Below are 19,541 nucleotides of genomic sequence, written 5' to 3' on the forward strand. Positions count from 1 at the left end.
TAACTCTGGAAAAGTGTTTTCAGGGATTTTTTTCTTTCTTTTTATGAATAGATATGGCATGAATTCAAAGCTCACTCTTAGTGTTTCTATAGTCCCAACTGGGATGTGCTTCAGCTTCCTTCATTCTCTCTTTTGTTGGCTTTTGCTGTTGTTTAGCACTTCTTTAGAAACTAACAAACCTTTAGCACTTCTTTAGTCTAGCAAATATATTGAAACATAGCAATGCATGTGTGGAAAGTGAATGTTTCTCTTGTTAAGCTGAAAATTCATACTCGGAATCCTAAGTTTTAAATATTGTAACTTTTGAACTTAAAGCATCTATGGCAGGTAAATATTACCATTATTATTAGTGTGCGTGTGATTTATTGTCCATCACCACCATAGCTACTACACAGCTATCCATGCAACCTCCAGCATAAGGTATTGTACAATCATGCCATCCCTGCATGAAGCATACATGTTTTGTATGACATGTTGTCTGTGGGCCCCTTTGAACTTAGGGTCTAGGGCTTGAGTCATGTGAGCTCCTGCTTGAGGCTGTCTCCCTGAACCTGTCACTTCACCTCCTGACCCTACAGAGAACGTGCTATCAGGTCCTAGCCAGTAACACAGTAACAGTGACTCAGTGGTTCATGCTCTACTTCTCTTTCTACAGAAACAAACCATGTTGGGCAGGGGGAGAAATGCGCATGTGTCCTGCTTAGTGACAGGCAAGATAGTGGTATCAAGTAGCATTATACATCTAAAAGTATTCTCAGTACCAACATCAGGTGTCAGTATTATCCTGGCACTCACAATTCAGCACTTATGCCCTATGCTGCCCTTTATGACCTGCTGCAGGTGAACTTGATGCAACCTTGCCTTCTCATATTCCTCTGGCTCCTGGTCAAATAACCTGGTAGTATTTTTTTCTTTCCCAGCAAAAAATGGTGAATGTGACAGGCTTAGTCTGGGGCTGTAGGGAGGCACTAGTGAAGGCGGGACTATACTAAGGTGGGAAGCCTTTCATATGGGCCAGAATCTCTTAGGTCCAGATGGCTCCTGCAGATCACATTAGCAAATAAATGGGATAATAATGAGTGTAGAAAAAAATACCGCCCCACCTTATACAAACACCCCCTGAACTTCTGTTTTCTAAAATGTTAATAGGAGTGCGATGGTACTATAATCCCGATGATTTTGGCATCTGCCTCATGTAAGATTTGACATTATTCCCACCAGAAACTTCCCCTCCTTGTACATAGTGGGTCAGCAATGGACCATGCAGGCACAATCCAGTAGCAAACAACTGCTTTCCAATCAATCCACTAGGCTACAGCTAAATTTTTAACGAACATTTAATGGGAATCTAAATGGGAATTGAATTCTAAATTCTGGTCTTCCAAACTAGAAACTGATGAATAAAAGAGAAAGGAAAGATGCAATTCAGAAAATATTTTATTGAGTACAATACCTTTTAATTGTAGACTTTTGTCAAAGGTCTACTTTATAAAACACAACCAACCTCTCTGAGGTTGAATACAGCTTGGGCAGGTGCACAAGGAGTGGGAGAGAGAAGGGCAGCATCTGCAAATTTTCATGCAAGCAGCATAATATGGGATATTTGCATCCAGATGGTACCTTGTCATAGTGCCCAAGTTTGCACCATCTCACCAGAAGAAAATTAATGAATCTACATTTAAATTTTATAAAGGGTTGTAACAATCAGTTACAAGTTCAAATTTACAGGGTTCTGCCACTGCACATTCAACAGCTAAACTCAAGATCATAAAATGAGAATTGGGTGCTCAGAATGAAAGTACCATAGTAAGCCTTGTGTGGAAACAGGATTAACTCTAAACTCCAGAAATTGATGGCTAACAAGACATCATAACTACTGTAGACAAGAAGAACTGTAATTTTTACCAATGTACTAACATCTACTTTCCATTTATAGCAGAGGGAAGATGATAAAAGTTCCTGGAGTTGGGGTTAATCCCAGAACACATAAGTCTAATCAAGACTTGGCATCATGGTTCTTGGAGGGAGATTAAATGTTAAATGAAGAGTAATCCATGGGCAGTTTTCAGTTGCATAAAGCCCCTGCTCGACTCATAGAAAACAGCCTTAAATGGGGTATAAGTAAGTGTGGTAATATTTATATGAATGAAGTTGCTGCTTATTGGAATGTAGACCAACTAATTTTTATGCATAACTGTTCATTTTCAGGGATGGCAAAGCATAAATGTGCTATAAAAAGAGGAAACAGTCATAAGCAGCCTTGAAAATGTCCCTATATTGCTTAAATTCTTCTCTCAACCCTTCTTCTTCATGGAGTGTATATACATTCAGAGACTGTAGGAAGTTTTCAGGTTGATCATATTTCTGCAGGTAACTCTGGATTTTATGAGCTGGTCCCACCAGAATCTTTAAAAATCTGCCATAAAACCTGCACTGTACTGCTGGAGAATTTGAGGAGCACTTGTTATAACAGTAAATACAAAGGTAAGTACAGCAGTTAATATGTCCTATTACACAGAGGCTTCCATTGTCCTTTGGGTGTGCACATCCCAACATGTGTAAGTACCACCACTTTATCAGGAATAATTTTATAAAGCAGGATGGAACAATTTGCTAACTACAACAATATCTTCAAATGAAAAAGAAATTATTAAACCAAATTTTAAAGCAAGAAAAATGGAAATGTAAAGTTTAGCATATTCATTAGCAATTAGAGGAAAAAGTACAGAATAGTCCAGAAAGGCCAAAGTATTCAAATAATTCTGAAGGGTTCTGTTGAAATGAATTTCTTATTTATTAAAAAGACAATGCGTTTTCAAGAAAGCATCTTCTGCAGTGAAATAATTTAGTTTCTTCATATAGACGCATCATACACAATGTTAACAACCATGAAAAACAATACAAAATGCTTTCAAATTTAACAAGTAGAAAAATATAACTAGTATATATGGCAATTGTGAATCTAATACTGTACAGAAATATTTATGGATTTTACAAATAAATTATAGCTTAAATGCCCTTTTTAAAATTTCTAAGTGTACACTGGAACATAGGTTCTGAAGCTACCACTAACTTGCCACAAATGAGTGCCAGTCAAATGTTCTGCCCACAAGCTCAAAAAATTTCTTGTTGGGTTCATGGAAATATTCATGCAGTTTCTCGAGTAACCAGGTATCTACTTGTGGGTGTGCTCGTCCTTTTGACTCGTGCAAACAACGCTCTCTACCACTGTCTCTTAGGCAATAGAAGCCTTTAGTTTTATTGAAATAAAAGTTTGAAGCATTTATCTGTGGCGATAACTTCAAAAATCTCTCTACTTTCTCTATTTCTGGGAAGGGATCTTTGATTAGTTTATCCCCATCTACAATGTGTATATGATCAAGAGGAAAATACTTCAGCCAGTTTTGCATGTGAATGTAGTATAAGCTTCTGTTTATTGCCTTGTAGCCCACATTGAGTTCACCATCTTTAATCAGGAATTGTTCAATGGATGGATACGGCTTGTGCTTCTGCATGTGATTATAGAACACTTGGGTGTAATCTGATAGTACTCTCTCACTTGGGTCTCTCAAAATAAGGAGTAGTCTCATTGATTGGTTCATGTTATAAACTCTTTCAGGCACTTTAGGTGATGTAAAATACGCTGGAGTTTTTTCCACTGTGATCTGATGGGGATAAGAGAACGGCATCTGATTAATATACCACTGCAGTCCATTTCTGTAATGATCTTCCCAGTCAAAGAAATGAACTTCGCTTTCTGCTGCTGCAATATCTGGATGGAGACTCAACATCTCTAACAAAGCTCTTGTTCCACCTTTCCTCACTCCAATAATGATAGTATGTGGCAGCTGACGGCATGATCCATTGGAATGAATGTTTTCCTTGAAGTCATTTTTTTGAGATGTTTTCTTTAAAAGCTCTCTCTGAACAGACTGAGAAGAAGTCTCTGCCTTCGAATTTATAGCCGGTCTGGAAGGCACTACCTGAGGTTGAACAATAAGCAACACAGCTCCCAGCAGAAAAGCTGCCATGACAGAAGTCCTTAGTCTGGTTTCACTCAAGTAGGTAATGAGGCATAGAGTGATTTCCACCGAGAACAACCTTTAAAAGTTGTTTTTGTTTTGCTGAGTGAACGTGTATTTCTCAAACAGAAACTCTGCTGAAAGAGGGAAAAAAAAAAGCAGCACATTATTTTATACTCAGATGTATCTCTACTAAAGCCACACTGCAAGTATCTTTTGCTTTTCACAACTGTACAAACTTGTTTAGCTTTCCCAAATCTAGGCTCATAGATCATGTAATTAAATTCTTTAAAAGACAGGCACATACAATAACACCATGAGAAAATGATTTCCAGACATCAGGAGACATGAAGATTCTGAATCTTTCTCTTGCCCCAAGATTCATTCAGAATATTATTTTTTATTATTTTTTTAAAATCTCATTTCATCAGAGTTGAAGCACAATCACAAGAGAATTAAGTGGGCTTTTTTTTATCTGCAACAATAGGTTTACCTTAGGGGAAAAAAAATAAACAGGAAAAGGAATGGACTGGACCAAAAAGGCATTCCTTAAAGCTGAGGGTCTCTTAGGAAGTGTGGGAATTACAGCCTCCTAAAGGACTATGTGACAGCAACTTTAGAAGCAAAGCGTCCTGGAAGAAAGGCTCATGCAACATAGAGCTGCCCAACCATGGGAAGGCAATGTTCTCCTAGGAAGACAAAGAAGAGGTTTAGGTGAGTAGGAGACCAAGGAAAAGTTGAGTTTGTCTCATTTTTTTAAGTAAAGTTAACATTTGCTTTGTGTTCAGGGTTTCCAATGATAGAATCAGGTGGTATGTACTCTGGCCCTGCAAAAAGGTAAGCTGATGAAACCATAAACTATAGAATGACTTCTTCAACAAAATGCTGAAAGAACTGTGGTCCAGTCATGATACTCAGGAAAGAAAATACACAATGGATACTTCTGAAGGTCATTTCAAGTTAGCCAGCAAGCTGCTGTGATGTAAACAACTAGCTTCACACTTTATCAAAAGACTACTAAATAACACTACTGAAATCCATTTAAGATCAGGGTTTTTTAAATGCAATGTTTGAAGTGAAATCTTAATGGCCTCACACATAGCATAGGTGTAAGATTGCCATGGTATGAGCAGTCAGTGTATACAAGACCCCTAAATTAAGATGCCTTCCAAAGACTTTATAACCTCAGCGGAGGGCTGGTGTAAGTGTGATTTTGGTATTGTCCAACTCCATTTAGAAGTGGAAGCCATGATGACAGAGCACCTGACTGCTTTGCCTTAGTAGTACTTACTTAGTACTGTAATTATGAATTTAAGCTTGGAACAGCATGTACTGTACCAGCTAACAAGGGCTGAAATATAAAATTACATACGAACAACCTGAGGAAATGCAAGGGCTAGGTTTTGGAAATTCTCCAGAGAATCTGAAAAGAAACTAATGACTTTTCCACAGTAAGCTAAGTCCCAGTGTGACAAGGACTAATGATGTGTTTCTAAGTGATCTAGAAAGTTCTGTTTGATAGCTCTGCATTCACAGAGGTCATGACTACATCCTGAATGTGGCCGGTCTGCTTCCTGACGTTTAGCACAGATTATTACTTTTATGCTTTCCCTTTTTCTAATCACTTTTAAAGGGCTACAAGGCAGCGATATTATTAGGAAGCAGAAATCAAACCTGCGAGAAGGTAGCTAAGTGTCACAATAAATGTGAAGTCAAGAGCGTGTGTGCTTGCCTGTATGCCTGCAGGCTTTATGCTCATGGGCATGCCCTGCCTTGGGAAGAAGGTCATTCCATGGGCTGTTTTGTAACATCTAATGCCAGGCAACTTTGCAGAGGAATTTGTTGTTCTTCCATTTTTGGTCACTGTTAAGTTTTATCTGGCTGAAAGAGCTCCATTTTGGCTGTCGTCATTAATCTGCTCTCTCCCTGTCCTCATCATTCCTGTTAATCTTAGCTTAATCTACTTCAGTTTTAACAAGAAGTAATTGTTAGCCCCACGCTGAGGATGTTGGTGGGGGGACACTGGGTGATATGATTCAATTGAAGAAAATGCATGGTGGATGTCCCCACTGATCTATGTTGCCACCATGTTCAGCAGAAACATGAGCAAATGGTACGGCACCAGCCAGATGGGATCAGGGACTTATGGGCAGTTTAGTATGTAACAGCAACAAAACATCAACTCTTGCTGAATTTTAAGGTCACAGATTAAAGGAATAGCCACTTACTTCAAAGTATATTTTAAGAGTCGCTGGCTCCATAAATAGTAAGCCTGAGTTGTTGTCTTAACACCTTACTGGAAAAGCATAATAGGATTCCAGTGAGGAACAGGTTGTACTGTTGTTGAAATGAGTTAAAGCCTAATGGCAGGAACCCTTATTTCTTCATAGTCAGATGGAAATATGCTATGCTAATAGCCAAGTTCTGCAAAAGACTGTCTCTGGAAAGATTAACTTTTAGCTGCTAGTCTCCAATATTAGTGACAACACCTTGCTGGGATTATTATTTTTTTTTTTAAATAAACTATATATACTAATTTATTTGGACTGTTAATTTTTAATTCATAGTTTGCATACTACTCAGTTGCCAACTTTCTTTATTCAAGCCTTCCTATGGCTGAGTATAGCATGGGAATGTTTGGGGAGAAATAAAAGACACAGCAAGGCAACTCTTAACTGCAGCTCTACTCTTGTTTTGGCTGGCATTACTCTTTGAAATCAGACTTGTGGGATATTACAGGCATGCTACCAAAGGCCTCACTTCAGATAGCTTTCTGAGCCTCAGTGGAGCTCTGCCTCAGTGTCTTCCCATTCTTAACTCAAAGAATTTTGGAGAGATAGCTTTTTCTAAACAAACAAAAGCAACTGTTTTCTGGTGCAACATGAGACCTCCAAATAACATGGGAGTATCTTCTGTTTCAGACATACAGAATTTCATTGTTCCTCCCTGACTATTTGTTCAGGTGTACATCTGGTGTTCTTATACTGCAGAATGCTGCCACAGTATCTTCAGCATTTACTGCCTTTATCCACACCCAGTGAACCATATCAGTAATTATGCCATTTAAGGTACCTATGTTATTGTTGGTTTGCTTATGAGCAATAAAGCTGTGTCTATCTTTTCTTTCCCTTCTCTTTTGTTTCTCTTGGACTGCGTAAGTTTGAGAGCTGTATCAATTATTTTTCTTTTTGTGTTAGACTAATGCAACACAATGGACATGAGTGTGCCTCTAAACTCAGCACAAAGCATATGTTGCGTGGGCAAAATGATGTCCAGGAATAAAACTGCACATAAATTGGTTGTCATTCAGCTTTCTTCTCTTATGTCCTCTTTAATGCTTTATGCAGATCTTCAGTTTGATGCCTAGAATTACAGTAGTTTATATAAAATGATGCGAATGTGTTCCATAGCTTCATAATTTGTGGGTCCGAAAAACTGTTTCAACAATAATAAGCATGCACTGAAGAGTTTTAGCAGCCCCTCTGCCAAATTACTTTTCTGCTTTAAGAATTCGCTTTACTGCCTCCACAAGTCATGCAGAGCATACACGACTTCACTCAATGACTTTGTATTCCAGGTTAGTACAAAAATTTAACTGACAGTCATTACTATTGTATTTGCTACAAGTAAACGAGCAAGGTGATAAAAGAAACACAGTTTATGTTAAATTGTGCTTCAAAGATTATAGCAAGACTTTTCAAAAAGTCTGATTGCTTTTGCTTAACCTTTTCTTCAGATTTCTCCAATTAATTAGCAAAATGTGCCATACTGTTTATTCAACAAGATTCAATGTGGATATTGCCAATCAAATCAGCTTTCACACCCTTTCAGAACTTGGAAATAAATGGAAGCTTTCCTCAGTAAATGCAGTATGAGAACCATAGCTGCCATAGTTCATTGACTTTTAAGTGTATTACAGTGGTCTTTGAAAGATGTGTCAATATTTTATTATTTCTGACTATCTCTTACCACATTACCAAGGTATGCCTTGGTATGTTTATCTGCAATCAATGGCATGGCCTCAGCTACCTAGATTATTACCATTAACAAAAGGTAGTTTTTACCCAGACCTCATTTTTGCTGGGGTTGGAACGGGGCTGAATTTAGCTCTGAACTTTCCTAAGAACCTTCAAGTTAGCTGCCCAATCAGGTAGGAGGGAATGTGAGGAGTGTCTGTAGTAAGTGTCAGGTAGAGCCTGCTGGCAAATCTGACTGGTGGATACTTCACAAAAAAAGACCACAGCAACACACCAAGAGGTTTAGCAAAGCTAATGGGACACAGTGCCATCAGGACAGTGACTAGGAGAGGGAAGACTATATCCTTTCCATGAAACATGCAGGTGATTCCACCTTCATTAAAGAGAAGTTGTGTTTTTGTCGTTCTCTAGGGACCAAGGATGAACACGTTAAGTTGAAGATGTCCTCACTTTGTCTCCTGGCAGAACAGAAGCCCTTCACTGGTGAGATCTTTGCCCAGGCTTCTAAAAAACCAGTCTGGCCTGACTGAGAACCATAGATCAATTGCTAAAGTCTGTCTCTAGAGGGAGATTAGAGCTGAAAATCCGAGGGAAACATTCTGTTCTTATAAAGTATATTTAGTTCTGCAGTTGTGATAGAACCTCAGGACAGTTTGCGGACTTATTCCCTTTGCATGTATTTGGGCATACAATACTGCAACATATAAGACTTAACATTGCTGTGCAGTGCAACCTCCACATCTGCTATGCTGGCTTCTTATACTGGAAAACATAAATGAAATCCATAACTGAGCTAACCAAGTCTATGAACAACTTTCTAAAATGATGGAAAGTCAGCCATCTGAACATTTGTATTCAGTGATGTTTAAAAAAACTGAACTAGATCAATTGTAGTGTACTTGAAATTCTTCAGGCACTCATTGATATGAACAGTATATATTCCTATCCTCTAAGAATAGATGGTGTCTGCCATAGGATATATTCCTTAGCTTTTTATATGAGCTTTTTCGAGTGACACACTGGATCCAGTTAGCATAAAACTTTTGAGCACTGCCATCGCTTAAAGCTCGGTCAAAAGCAGGAAAGGAAAGGGAGCAATTTTTTATTTTTTTAATCTAGTTTATGAAACATTTTTTTTCCTTGGAAACATATTCTGCATTTTGCTTTTTTTAACTATTAAACTGTCTCACAATGCCCTCTTCATGAAGAAATGCTTCCCACACTTCCCCCCACACACTGTTTAACCACATTTTAACAAAAGTTTTAAACATGTGCCAATGAAATGCTTGAATTCTAGTTTCCAGTAATTAACAATAAGTAATTGCCTACCTTAACAAGTGCTAGAGACAAGTATATTGAATTAAACAGAACTATATACTACTGCAGCCAGAGATCTCTAGGGACATAAACTATTGATCACCTCATGATATATAAAAAAAGCCATCTGTGCATTAAGAGGGAAGGTGAAAAGATAAGTAACCATATGGACTGGTATTACAGTGCTTAAATGATATAGTCTAGGTACATTTCCCAAATTATATTAAAAATGGTGCACAACTAGTAGAGATCAAACCATGGCTTTAACTTTTATAGTCAGCATGTTAAGAAATCTAATCATGATTTCAGTGCTGTTAAGATGATATATTGCCTATCGGCCCCAAGACTTCAGAAATATACTTTAAAAAGTGCCTAAATTTTGGTTAGAGGAATTTAATGAGCTGAGAAAGGCTGACTTGGTAGGAAGTATTTTTGGCTGAAATCTGCTGTATTTCTGCACCTGCAGTGATAAATGAAGTATATACAAATTAGCTAGGTCACCAGTTCATGACTACTAAGGAAGTTCAGCTCCAGCATGAGCAATAAAGTAGCAAATTTATAATAGACTGTAGTTATATATAACATACACTCTTTTTCTTAAGGTCAGAAGTGACCATTGCAGTCTTTCATGCCAAGAGATGATAAAAATTTTTAGAAGAGAGAATACCCTAGATTTCAGAGAACCTCTTGCAGGTAAAAATAAAATGGGACATTACAGCAGAATAAAAATAAACTTGAAAAGCTCAAGATGCGAAGAAATTTTTGTAATGAACGCTAATATGGAATCCCCCTGCCACCTTCTAGCAATTTTATAATACTCATCAGGACTCTTTTTAAATAAAGCAAAAGGGTACACTACACCACTGCCTTCTCTACCTCTCCATAAACCCGAATGTTCAATTCAAAACCCAGAAATTCTCCCCATCCCACTTCCCAAGCAAAATGGGTCACATTTGAATTAGGAAACAGAAATCTACTGCACAGTTAATAGAGTTGTTTCTTAATTCATCAAAGCTGTTACCAAGAAAACAACCTGTGTGAAAGGATCGCTCTTTCATGTCTTGCTCCCTGTCTGTACAAAGGCTCACCTTAACTGGATATACTGAAAAAGGGAGCATAGCAGATTAAGCAATCCCATTCTCATTTCCTCTGCCAAGCTATTTCTTACCACTCTGTAGCTGTGGGTCCCATTTCAAATACAAGACAGACATTTAAAATCAAAAAAACCCAAACCTCCAAATAATCTTTTAGTTTATATTCCAAGCTGATGTCTGTGTCTTCCACTCCCCTTCCTTCAGGATAATACTGGAGCAGAGTGCGTACTGGTGAGGTCGTTGCTGTATTAGACTTAGCTAAACCAATCAATTTACTAAGTGAGGCACTACATGGTGACCTGGAGGGAACCCTCACGCTCTGGAGTGAGAAGTGAGATGACCCAGCAGGATCTTCTATTTTGGACTGCCCAGGCATATTTTCAGTTTTCTAACTATCAAAACTTTTGATGGAAATCCACCAGCTTTGACATATTTTTGGGTTCTGAGAGCTTCTTGGCTCTGGGTGGCATTTCTAGAAGAGGGAAGTGAGATATCCCACGCTAGTCAGACTAATAAAAACATTTCTGGTTTCTCCTAATGAAAAGCATGAGTTACATGTATCTATACATACATATATCCTTGTGTATTGAAAACCTGTTTTCCACCCCCTCTGTTTTTCTGTAATGTCTGTGGAAGAATATGTCCAATTCAGAATAAGCAAGGTAGCATCCTGACAAGGAAGGGATGTGGACTGGAACCTGGCAATGCTGGGGTCAGAATTTGCTATGTCAAACTAGTGCCTCCCCACTGCAGCAGCTGGCTTTCCTCCAGATGCATAATCTTGCTCCTGACCTACTAGAGGCATTCATTTGGCTACGAAATATCAAAACCCTCTGCATTTTCCAAAAAGGTAAAAAACCTCAACAAAACCAACAGGGTGGGTACTGAAGGGGTGGATGTGCAGGAGACAGCTAAAGCTGATGTCAGTAACTGCGCTCATACTGATATATGCTCATGTCTGAGCAATGTGGGAAATGCACTTGTTCAAGAGCTTAAGAAATGCTGGCAGATATAAATTGTAATAGTCATTATAGTTATACATTAAGTTTGATAGCCAGACAATACATGGGCATACACCAAATTGAATCTGTTACTGGTAACATTCCACTTGCCATATCTACTGCAGAAGCTGGCAGTGGGAGTGGACAATGAATGGGTCTCTCACACCAGAAGGATGATCCCTGCAGACACTCCATCCATATGCCATTCAAACCTGCTATTCATAGGACTTCCCAGATAGCTTTTCCTCCCCAGTATCTGACGAGGAACAGTCCTGGAACAGGGAAAGCCCTCAACCTACTGCACTAACACAGTGACAAAGGAGAGTCATATACTTTAATTCCCGGCCAGTTGAAGTGATTGAAATGCCTTGCTTAGCTAGGTACCCTTTCCTGATCTTTCGAATGGCTGCAAGACACCACCAAACCAGAATTCTTCCAGTGAAGACTGGCACCCCTCCCTCTCGGCATCCTTCTGTCCCCAGAAGATTTGAACCTCTGACAGCCTTATCCATGGAAAGCAACACTGAGAACCGCAGTAATCAAGCCTTCGCTGTACTATTCTAGGGAGCCAGTCCTTCAAAACAGAAGTGAACTGGAGTTCAGGCTTTGTGCTTCCCTGCCAGCCCCCAGAGACCACCTTGCCTTCCAGCCCTGTGCAGCTTGCCAGATTCCAGCTCAGCACGCTGCACCCAGCCGTCTCCAGCGCTCAGTGTGGGAATGGATCAAAGATGCTCAAAGGAGCTTTTGCAAGTTGCTCTGCTGTCGGGCAGGAGCCCTGCACTCTGCCACCCTGCTTCCACCCCCTGCCATGCTGCCGTTACATGCCCTTGTCATTTAGCCACGGGGAAAACAAGGAGGTAAAGAAATGAAGTGTCCAGGGGCCAAATGTGGGCAGACCTGCAATCCAGGTGCTGTCGATCACTTTTTCCTCTCCTTTATTTCCTCCCTTCCTTCCCCCTATCCGCGACAGCGACGCCTCCCAAAGCCTAACTCGGTACGGAGGGTTCGGGGCAGCAGCCGCACGACCCTCCAGGGGGAGGACGGATTGTGCGCGGCCGGTCAGACGCGCTCCTCAGCCCCGCAGCGGCGCTCGCCTCCCGCGGGCGCGGTGCTCCCACCTGCCGGGAGCAGGGCACCGTGCGGAGCGGCGGGCGGCAGCGCCTGTGCACCCCCGGGGGTGCCCCCGCAGGCCCCCCTCCACGATCGCCCCGCTTCCACCCCAAACTTCGGGCGGGCAGCACCCGCCGCAGCACCACCCCTGCGCGCCTCCCGCATCACTCACCGTCGGAGCGCGGAGTCGTACGGCGGCGCCCGCCCCGCTGGTCCATGGGCGCCCGCGAGGGAGCCGGGGGAGCGCTCGCTGCCGCCCGCCTTACCCACCGGGAAGCGGCGCAGCCGGCGCCCGGCGCCAGCTTGTTTGTAGGGCCCCGCCCCGCCCCGTACACGTCACGGTGAGGCCTCGCCCACCTCCCCGCGCACCGCGGGGCTGCAGGTACCTGCTGGGGCCGAGGGTAGCCGCGGGGCTATGGGGGAACGGGGAGAGGAGCGGGGAGAAGGTGGTGTGTCGCTGTCCGTGTGCGCAGCGCGTCTGTACATGCGTACGTGTACACAGGAATGGAAATTCATACAACTAATACTACGGGCCTGGGGAAAAAAACTGCCATCTACGGACAACAGCCTCCCCCACCCCCGTGACTGCCTCCTTCCTGCACCTGCAAAAGTGCGAGGTCGCATAAATAAAGAGACAGACAGCACTCGTATGTGCTTCACAGAATCACAGACTCACAGAATGGTTTGGGTTGGAAAGATCGTCTAGTTCCAACCCCCTGCCGCAGGTAGGGACGCCTTCCACTAGATCAGGTTGCTCAAAGCCTCATGCAGCCTGGCCTTGAATCTTCTTGTTTATGGCTCTGATCTTTACAAGGTGGCTTTGGAGTTTTGTGGGGGTTTTTTGTTTGTTTGGGGTTTTTTTGTTTCGTTTTTTCCCCTGAAATGCTGAAATGCTTTTTCCCCCTGAATCTAAAGCCACATGGATGTCTAGAACGACAAACACGCTACTGCTGAGGAGCAGAGTGGAAAGGCTTTCTGGGGATTTTTTTTAACTCATAGGGTTAATTTATTGAAATAGGTCTGTATTTACCATGAACTGATCTATGGGTTTTTTTTTGAGATAAAATGCATCAAAACCAGCATTAACATACTGCATCTTCATCCATTATTGCAACAGCCAAATTCTCTTGAAATTTATTGAGAGGAGAAAGCAGGACCAAGCAAAAAAAAAAAAAAAAAAAAAAAAAACCAAACCAAAAACCCACAACAACCCAAAAACCCCCACCAGAGGCTGGTGGGAAAGCTCATTTCTCCGTTGATTTTGATCAGTGTAGCTCCACTCCTGTCTGGGGCGTTTCATACTGTCTGACACATCTGGGAGATGTGACGTATTCCTGAGGAAGGTGGACGGGCACTGCCTGTACACAGGTTTTAGTGTTGTCTGCCTACAGAGGTAGCTTGCTTAATCCTGGGTCAGCACTCCCCTGACAGGTGGCAGCCAGGAACCTCTCTGCAGCTGAGGGTCAGTTTAAGATTTCCTGATTTTTTTTCTTCTATTTTCTGTTGCAAACTTTTTTCTGTAGTTTTACTTCGGTAGCTTGGCTTGGAAAGAATAGTTGCTTGTTCGTCAGCTTGCTTTGAGAACTGCTGTTCTTTGATGGCACGCGATTATATTGATTTAGGTTTTGATGTTTGATTTTCCATCCACGTTGGTGGAGCTGTTTGCACGAGCTTTGCAGGACCCAGTTCCCACTGTACGTGTACACCAGCCAGGTTTTTTCCATCCTTCTACTAGAAGCTTGCCATGGCTGTCGTGTGGAGACTGGTTGACGTGAGCTGAACCTAAGCATCAGAGAGTGGGCTCTTTAAATAAGCAGCAGATGAGAAAGGCTTATATCACCTCTCCAACCTTTGACAGGATGATGGTTAACATTCCTGCTGAAAGTGGACTAATGAGAAGTTTGCAGGATACTGTGACCGTTGGCTGTGACTTACTCACTGTTCATTCATGCTTTAAGTGCAGGTCTGTGGGAATGTCAGGTCACATGTGCTTCCTGCACCAAAAAACAGCGGAGTGCACTAATGCTATGCACAAATTCTCATCATGTATTATTTTTTTAAATCCTTTTCCTTCAGCCTTGTCCTGCACCGATATTACAACAGGAGCCACAGCGCTCAATTATGAAACCCTGTTTTCTAATCATGACTTCTGTTGAGGGATGCTGAGCAAAGATGCTATGTTTATTTAAGTATCACCAGCAATTTCAAATGGATTACAGGAAGGAGGGGAGGGTGTGGAGTTATTTTGTTTATAACTGTTTGTCTGCCTCCTGCCTTGAACAGGCATACTTTTGTATGGCTAAATTAATTAGTAAAATAAATATGTAGTAGAACATGCAAGGAATGAAAAGCATTCAATTATGGCTTAAAAGCGGTATCTCTAAACAGAATCTTGTCAAAGCTTTTCAAGAAACAAATGCAACTACTTAAGGAAAAATAGGATGTTATAACTATAAATATATTTTATGTTTTTGCATGTTTTGTATTTGTTTCCTGTATTTAAGATTACTAAATGATTTCAGTGGAATTTCTTTATCACCAATAAACATGTGCAAGTACTTTTTTAAAGATAAAAATAGAATATTTCACGTGTGTTTACTAAAAAATGACAATAATACTGTCTATTTACTTTTAATACCCTGAGAGTCAAGTATAGAAATAATTTCATTTGAGATTAGCTTTGCTGTTTAACCCTGCTATTTATGAAATGGCAGTGGGTTTTGGTTTCTTGCAAAGAGGTTAAAACAAAAAAGCTTAGATATTGTGCAGCTGCTACAGAGCCACACAAATCAGTCATAAGAATTACTTTTTCTTCCATGTCATCTTTAGATCAACCATAATAACCATTTCATGTTTAATATCCAGTCTTGATATAAGAGAATTGAAAGATGAAAAATTCACACCATTTCTTTAGGTAGCTTGTTCCAATCATGAACCATCTTTGATGTCAAAATAATAACAGATAATGTTTGTGCACCTTTTAATCTGACTGTATCTAAGTGTAGCTCTAAGCCATTGCTCTATATTATCACCTTCCCAAAACATTTTCCCAAAACCATACTTTGTTATTTTAATTAAGTCACTTCTCAGTACTTTTTTATAAGCTAAGCCATGTGATCTCTTGCAGTGTGTCACTGAAAGCCATTTTCATGAGGCTCAAGGAAGTTTAGATTTAATTATTTTTCTTCACTTTTCACAAATTTTCATCAGTGAGTGCAATACTGATCTTAATATTCACAATGGAAGCATTTTCACAGTGCTTTGACAACGAATCCCAATTGCCAATAAGGTTTCAAGATCTATCGGTCACTCAGTTCTTAAGCTCCTTCAAGTACATTTCATTGACATGTAGTCATTACTTTTTAAATTCAAATGTTCTGAGCTACTAGATCTGATGCTTTATGAAAGTCTAGGTCTGTTCTGCCTGTGTACTTCTTTTATCAGCAAATTGTAATTGTTGCAAAGCAGATTTGTTTGATGTGGTGGTGGTGTCTCTTCAACTGTGGGAAAATTGGTAAGAGAGAGTGACACTAACTGTATATCTGGTATATTTTTATTTGGTTAATTGAGTGATGACTAATTTAGAAAGAGGAAATTAGAATTCTTAAAGCCAAAAGAATGAGAAAGGAAATTAAAATTATCAATGCAACGTTGCCAATATTCATTTACACTTCCTTCATTAGTCTGAAAAGGAGGATGTGAAAAATAGGATGTCTGATTTTACCAAAATTCCAGCATATCCTGGATGACTGGCATGTGTCATACGTTCTACAGAGAGGGATGCCCATACAATAAATGAAATGGGAGCCTGCTCAGAGGAAACAATTCTGCTGGAGGAGATGCCAACTGATTCAGAGCCAGGGCTGGATAATGTGGGGACAGGGCCCTTGTTGGAGACAGGAAGGGAGCAGAGGTGGACTGCCTGTACAGCAGGGAGGGAGGAGGTGGTGACTCACTGGTGGCAATGTGGCTCCCAGGATGGACCACAGTGCAGCTCAGCCAGAGCTGGAAGTGGGCTTTGGTGCTGCCTTGGCACTGGAGCCTGCTGAAGCTGTTCCCAGCACAGCCTGGAGAACAGTGATTTCCTGCTGCCATAAGCATCAGGAAGGGAATTCCTTCTCAGTGGGATTTGAAATCTTCCTTTCAAAGCCTATGCCACCACTCCACTGTTTTGGAAATGCAGAGGTGGATGACAGCTAAAAGAGCAAGGACATGGAAATTACTTAATTGAGGAAATACTTGGATCTTTGTCTGGTCTACGTCAGAGCTGCCTGTTACACAACAAAGTTTACATTTGTCAGGTTGAAGTTATGACTTAAGCAATTCAGGACAATTCGGGCTCACAGATTTCTGGGTTTGTCACTGGGAAATGCTCAAGGGAAAGCAGGGAGGAAGTAGTGGTGTGATCCAGGTAGCTAAGGGAATTTGGGGGTTGAGTTGTAAAATACATTTAAATAGATACATATTATTTTAAATTCAGGAAATAATAGAGATGTTACTTCATGTCTGAAAGGTAAAGAAGATGGGTTTAATTCAGGGCTAGAATATAAAGACACGGGAAATGCACCACTGTGATGTGAAAAGCAAAGGAAATGGGAAGGAAAGTACGGAAAGATGGATGAGGCTGGGAGTGTGAGGTTATGAGCTGACCTTGCTCAGGTGAAATACATTTGAAGTTTTCCCCTTTCCTACACGTGGTGTTTTCCTTTATCCCCAAAGACAAGGACACATGAGGTGTTCAGGTTGGATATGACAGCATGGCCACCAGCCAGTGTGGCTCTTGAGAGAAAGAACAAGTCAATATAAATCCAGGGAGCCATTCTTTCACTCTGTAAGCAGTTGGCTCCCACGCTGTGGAATAAGGCAGTGCTGCTTGTTGGGCCTGATGACACTGTCGGTAGAGGAGTGGCTTAACAGAAACGGTCCAGAATGAACTCTTGGGTGGTGAAACTTTGTAGCATACAAGTTTTGTTGGATGCTCTTGGATTTGAAAGAAGGGTCTAGGATTTTTCAGCCCACGGGTAGAGTTTAGTGCTGGCAGAAGGGAGTGTATGTCTCTGGTCTGGGAAAGGTTCTTCTCTGGCAGAGGCGGCTTTCTGGGGTGTCCAGAGAAGAGCTGTCCCTGAGGTGGAAGGCAGCAGCTTGGTTGGTTGTGGTAGAAGGTACAGCTGAAATAGGAAAACAAACTGTGGGAATGAGGCAGTAATTCCAAATGAGTAGCAGATTTGAACAAATATATAAAAGTCTAAACTAAACCTTTTGAAAGTTGAGTTTGTTTCTGTCGAGTGTCCAGTGCTGCTGATAACAAGCTCTACTATCTCAGAAGCAGTGATTGCAGATTTAGTAATGGCAATATTGAAGACATGAAGTGGCTGGGAGCCACATTTGCCATATATTCTTTTTATGGTCCAATATTTTTAAATTAAATTCACATCTTAGATTAAGCAATAAAAGCAGGGAAAACAAACAAAATGTAGCAGATGGAAAGCAACTGTGTGAGAGGGACCAGACTGGTGTAGGAACAATACTGAAGGAGGTGCAATGAAAATCCAAAAAGCCTAATCTCATAAAAATATTTTCAGAGAATATTTATCTACAGAGAGTGAGGACTTGCTGCATAGGTGAGCTTATGAAAGCTAGGTGGAAGGGAAGCATGCAGGGAGGAATCTTACAGTGGAAATGGAGGATGAATGATAATTAGGCGATAATATTGAACTTTTCTGGAGAAATAAAGGATTAATCTGAAGATTCCTCACAGCCCCACCTCATAGCACAGTTTAGATTTTTGTTTAAAATGATCTCTGTGAAGCATGCAGTAATATCATGGCCTTCTAGTGCATTTTCTTCAGGCAAAGATTCTCAGGCTGGCACTTTAAGCTCCAGGAGTCAAGCATTGAGGAGCACTGAGGTTTGTACTTCTGGAAGAGGCCTGTCAAAATCCTGTAGTTCAGTATAAACATTTAATACTTTTCCTTTCCCTGACTGAAGTGCGATTTGCAATAAGAAACAGAAATTATTACTTAGTGATGCAAGATTCAGGATGATGGCTTTTACAGATTTGAAGAATGTTTGATTTAACAAAGTAAAGAAAAAAAAAAGATTAGTAGTAAATTGACAGTGGATGAGATCCAAGTTCCAGAAGATGTGTCAGACTCGTTATAGCTTTGCAAGTAATTAAGCACTTTCCTTTGAGAAAGTAGAGCACCCCTTTCAGGTAAGGTATTGCTATATAAAGAGAAGGGGGTAGGTGCAAAGTGATAATTGTTGCAGTGTAATCTTCCCAAGCAGCTGTGTGGGTGACAAGAGCTCTGGGCAAGAGGCAGAGCTGAGTCCGGAGTGGTTGCTGCTGCATGGGTTTTCCTACCCTTCTGTTCAGGGTGACATCCAAAGGCTAGCAGAGCCTTGCAAGGACAGCAGAGCTTGCAGGTGTTGAAAAGGCAGGTCTGTCTTTCCCCATCCCCACTTTCCTTGCTGGACTTCTACACCGGGCAGTTGTGTTTGCTAAACCAGCAGAAAACCACTGGTGCCACTAGCAAAGAGAATCGTTTCCTCTTGGTTTCATGGGAGCTGCCTCACTGAGGCATTGCCCCAGCACAAGAGCATGTGGTCAGGAGCTGGTTAGAAGAGGTTAGGATCTGCACTTTCAGCCACTTGAAACTGGAGGGAAAAAAGTTAAATGCTATTATATCCCTTGGACGTTGCTTGCGGCACACAGACCCTTTCACTCAGGGTAGGTGACAGCGATCCATGCATCTGAGCCCTGCTGGGATGTTTCAAATGCAGAAAAAAACCTGAAGATGGTGAAAGGAGGCAGGGTAAGTGGCTGGCTGGAGTCACCTTCAAGCATTATTATGCTTCCAGACTTGTCATTTCAGACATCTCTCAACGTCAGAAAGCCTTTTGTGTTATTTAGGCTTATTATACGTTCCACCTGAGAGCTGGAAGATATTTTCCTTCTCACAGCCATGTACAAATGTAAGGAAATAGCCAAAAGGTCTTCGTAAGACAAGTTAATTGTTT

General features: G+C 41.1%; 1 protein-coding gene across 2 annotated transcripts; it reads right to left on the minus strand.

Annotated features, from left to right (window-relative positions):
• Positions 1-2,828: 2,828 nt before the first annotated feature.
• On the minus strand, positions 2,829-12,856 carry HS3ST1 (heparan sulfate-glucosamine 3-sulfotransferase 1). 2 transcript variants are annotated; one of them, XM_030492804.1, is made up of 2 exons: positions 12,694-12,856; positions 2,829-4,156 (listed from the first exon to the last, which is right to left on the minus strand). In XM_030492804.1, exon 2 carries the CDS (start codon positions 4,029-4,031, stop codon positions 3,069-3,071), a length of 963 nt encoding a protein of 320 aa, XP_030348664.1. In that variant the 5' UTR covers positions 4,032-4,156; positions 12,694-12,856; the 3' UTR covers positions 2,829-3,068. The 2 variants fall into 2 exon arrangements, with proteins under 2 accessions (XP_030348664.1, XP_030348663.1); XM_030492803.1 differs by having other exon boundaries at positions 2,829-4,159; positions 12,694-12,840.
• Between the last annotated feature and the right edge of the window lie 6,685 nt (positions 12,857-19,541).

Source organism: Strigops habroptila, chromosome 7, assembly GCF_004027225.2.
Source record: "Strigops habroptila isolate Jane chromosome 7, bStrHab1.2.pri, whole genome shotgun sequence".
Taxonomy (NCBI): domain Eukaryota; kingdom Metazoa; phylum Chordata; class Aves; order Psittaciformes; family Psittacidae; genus Strigops; species Strigops habroptila.

What these genes read in the sequence shown, in the direction of transcription:
- HS3ST1 (XM_030492804.1), bottom strand. Translation starts at nt 4,031, where the DNA reads ATGGCAGCTTTTCTGCTGGGAGCTGTGTTGCTTATTGTTCAACCTCAG.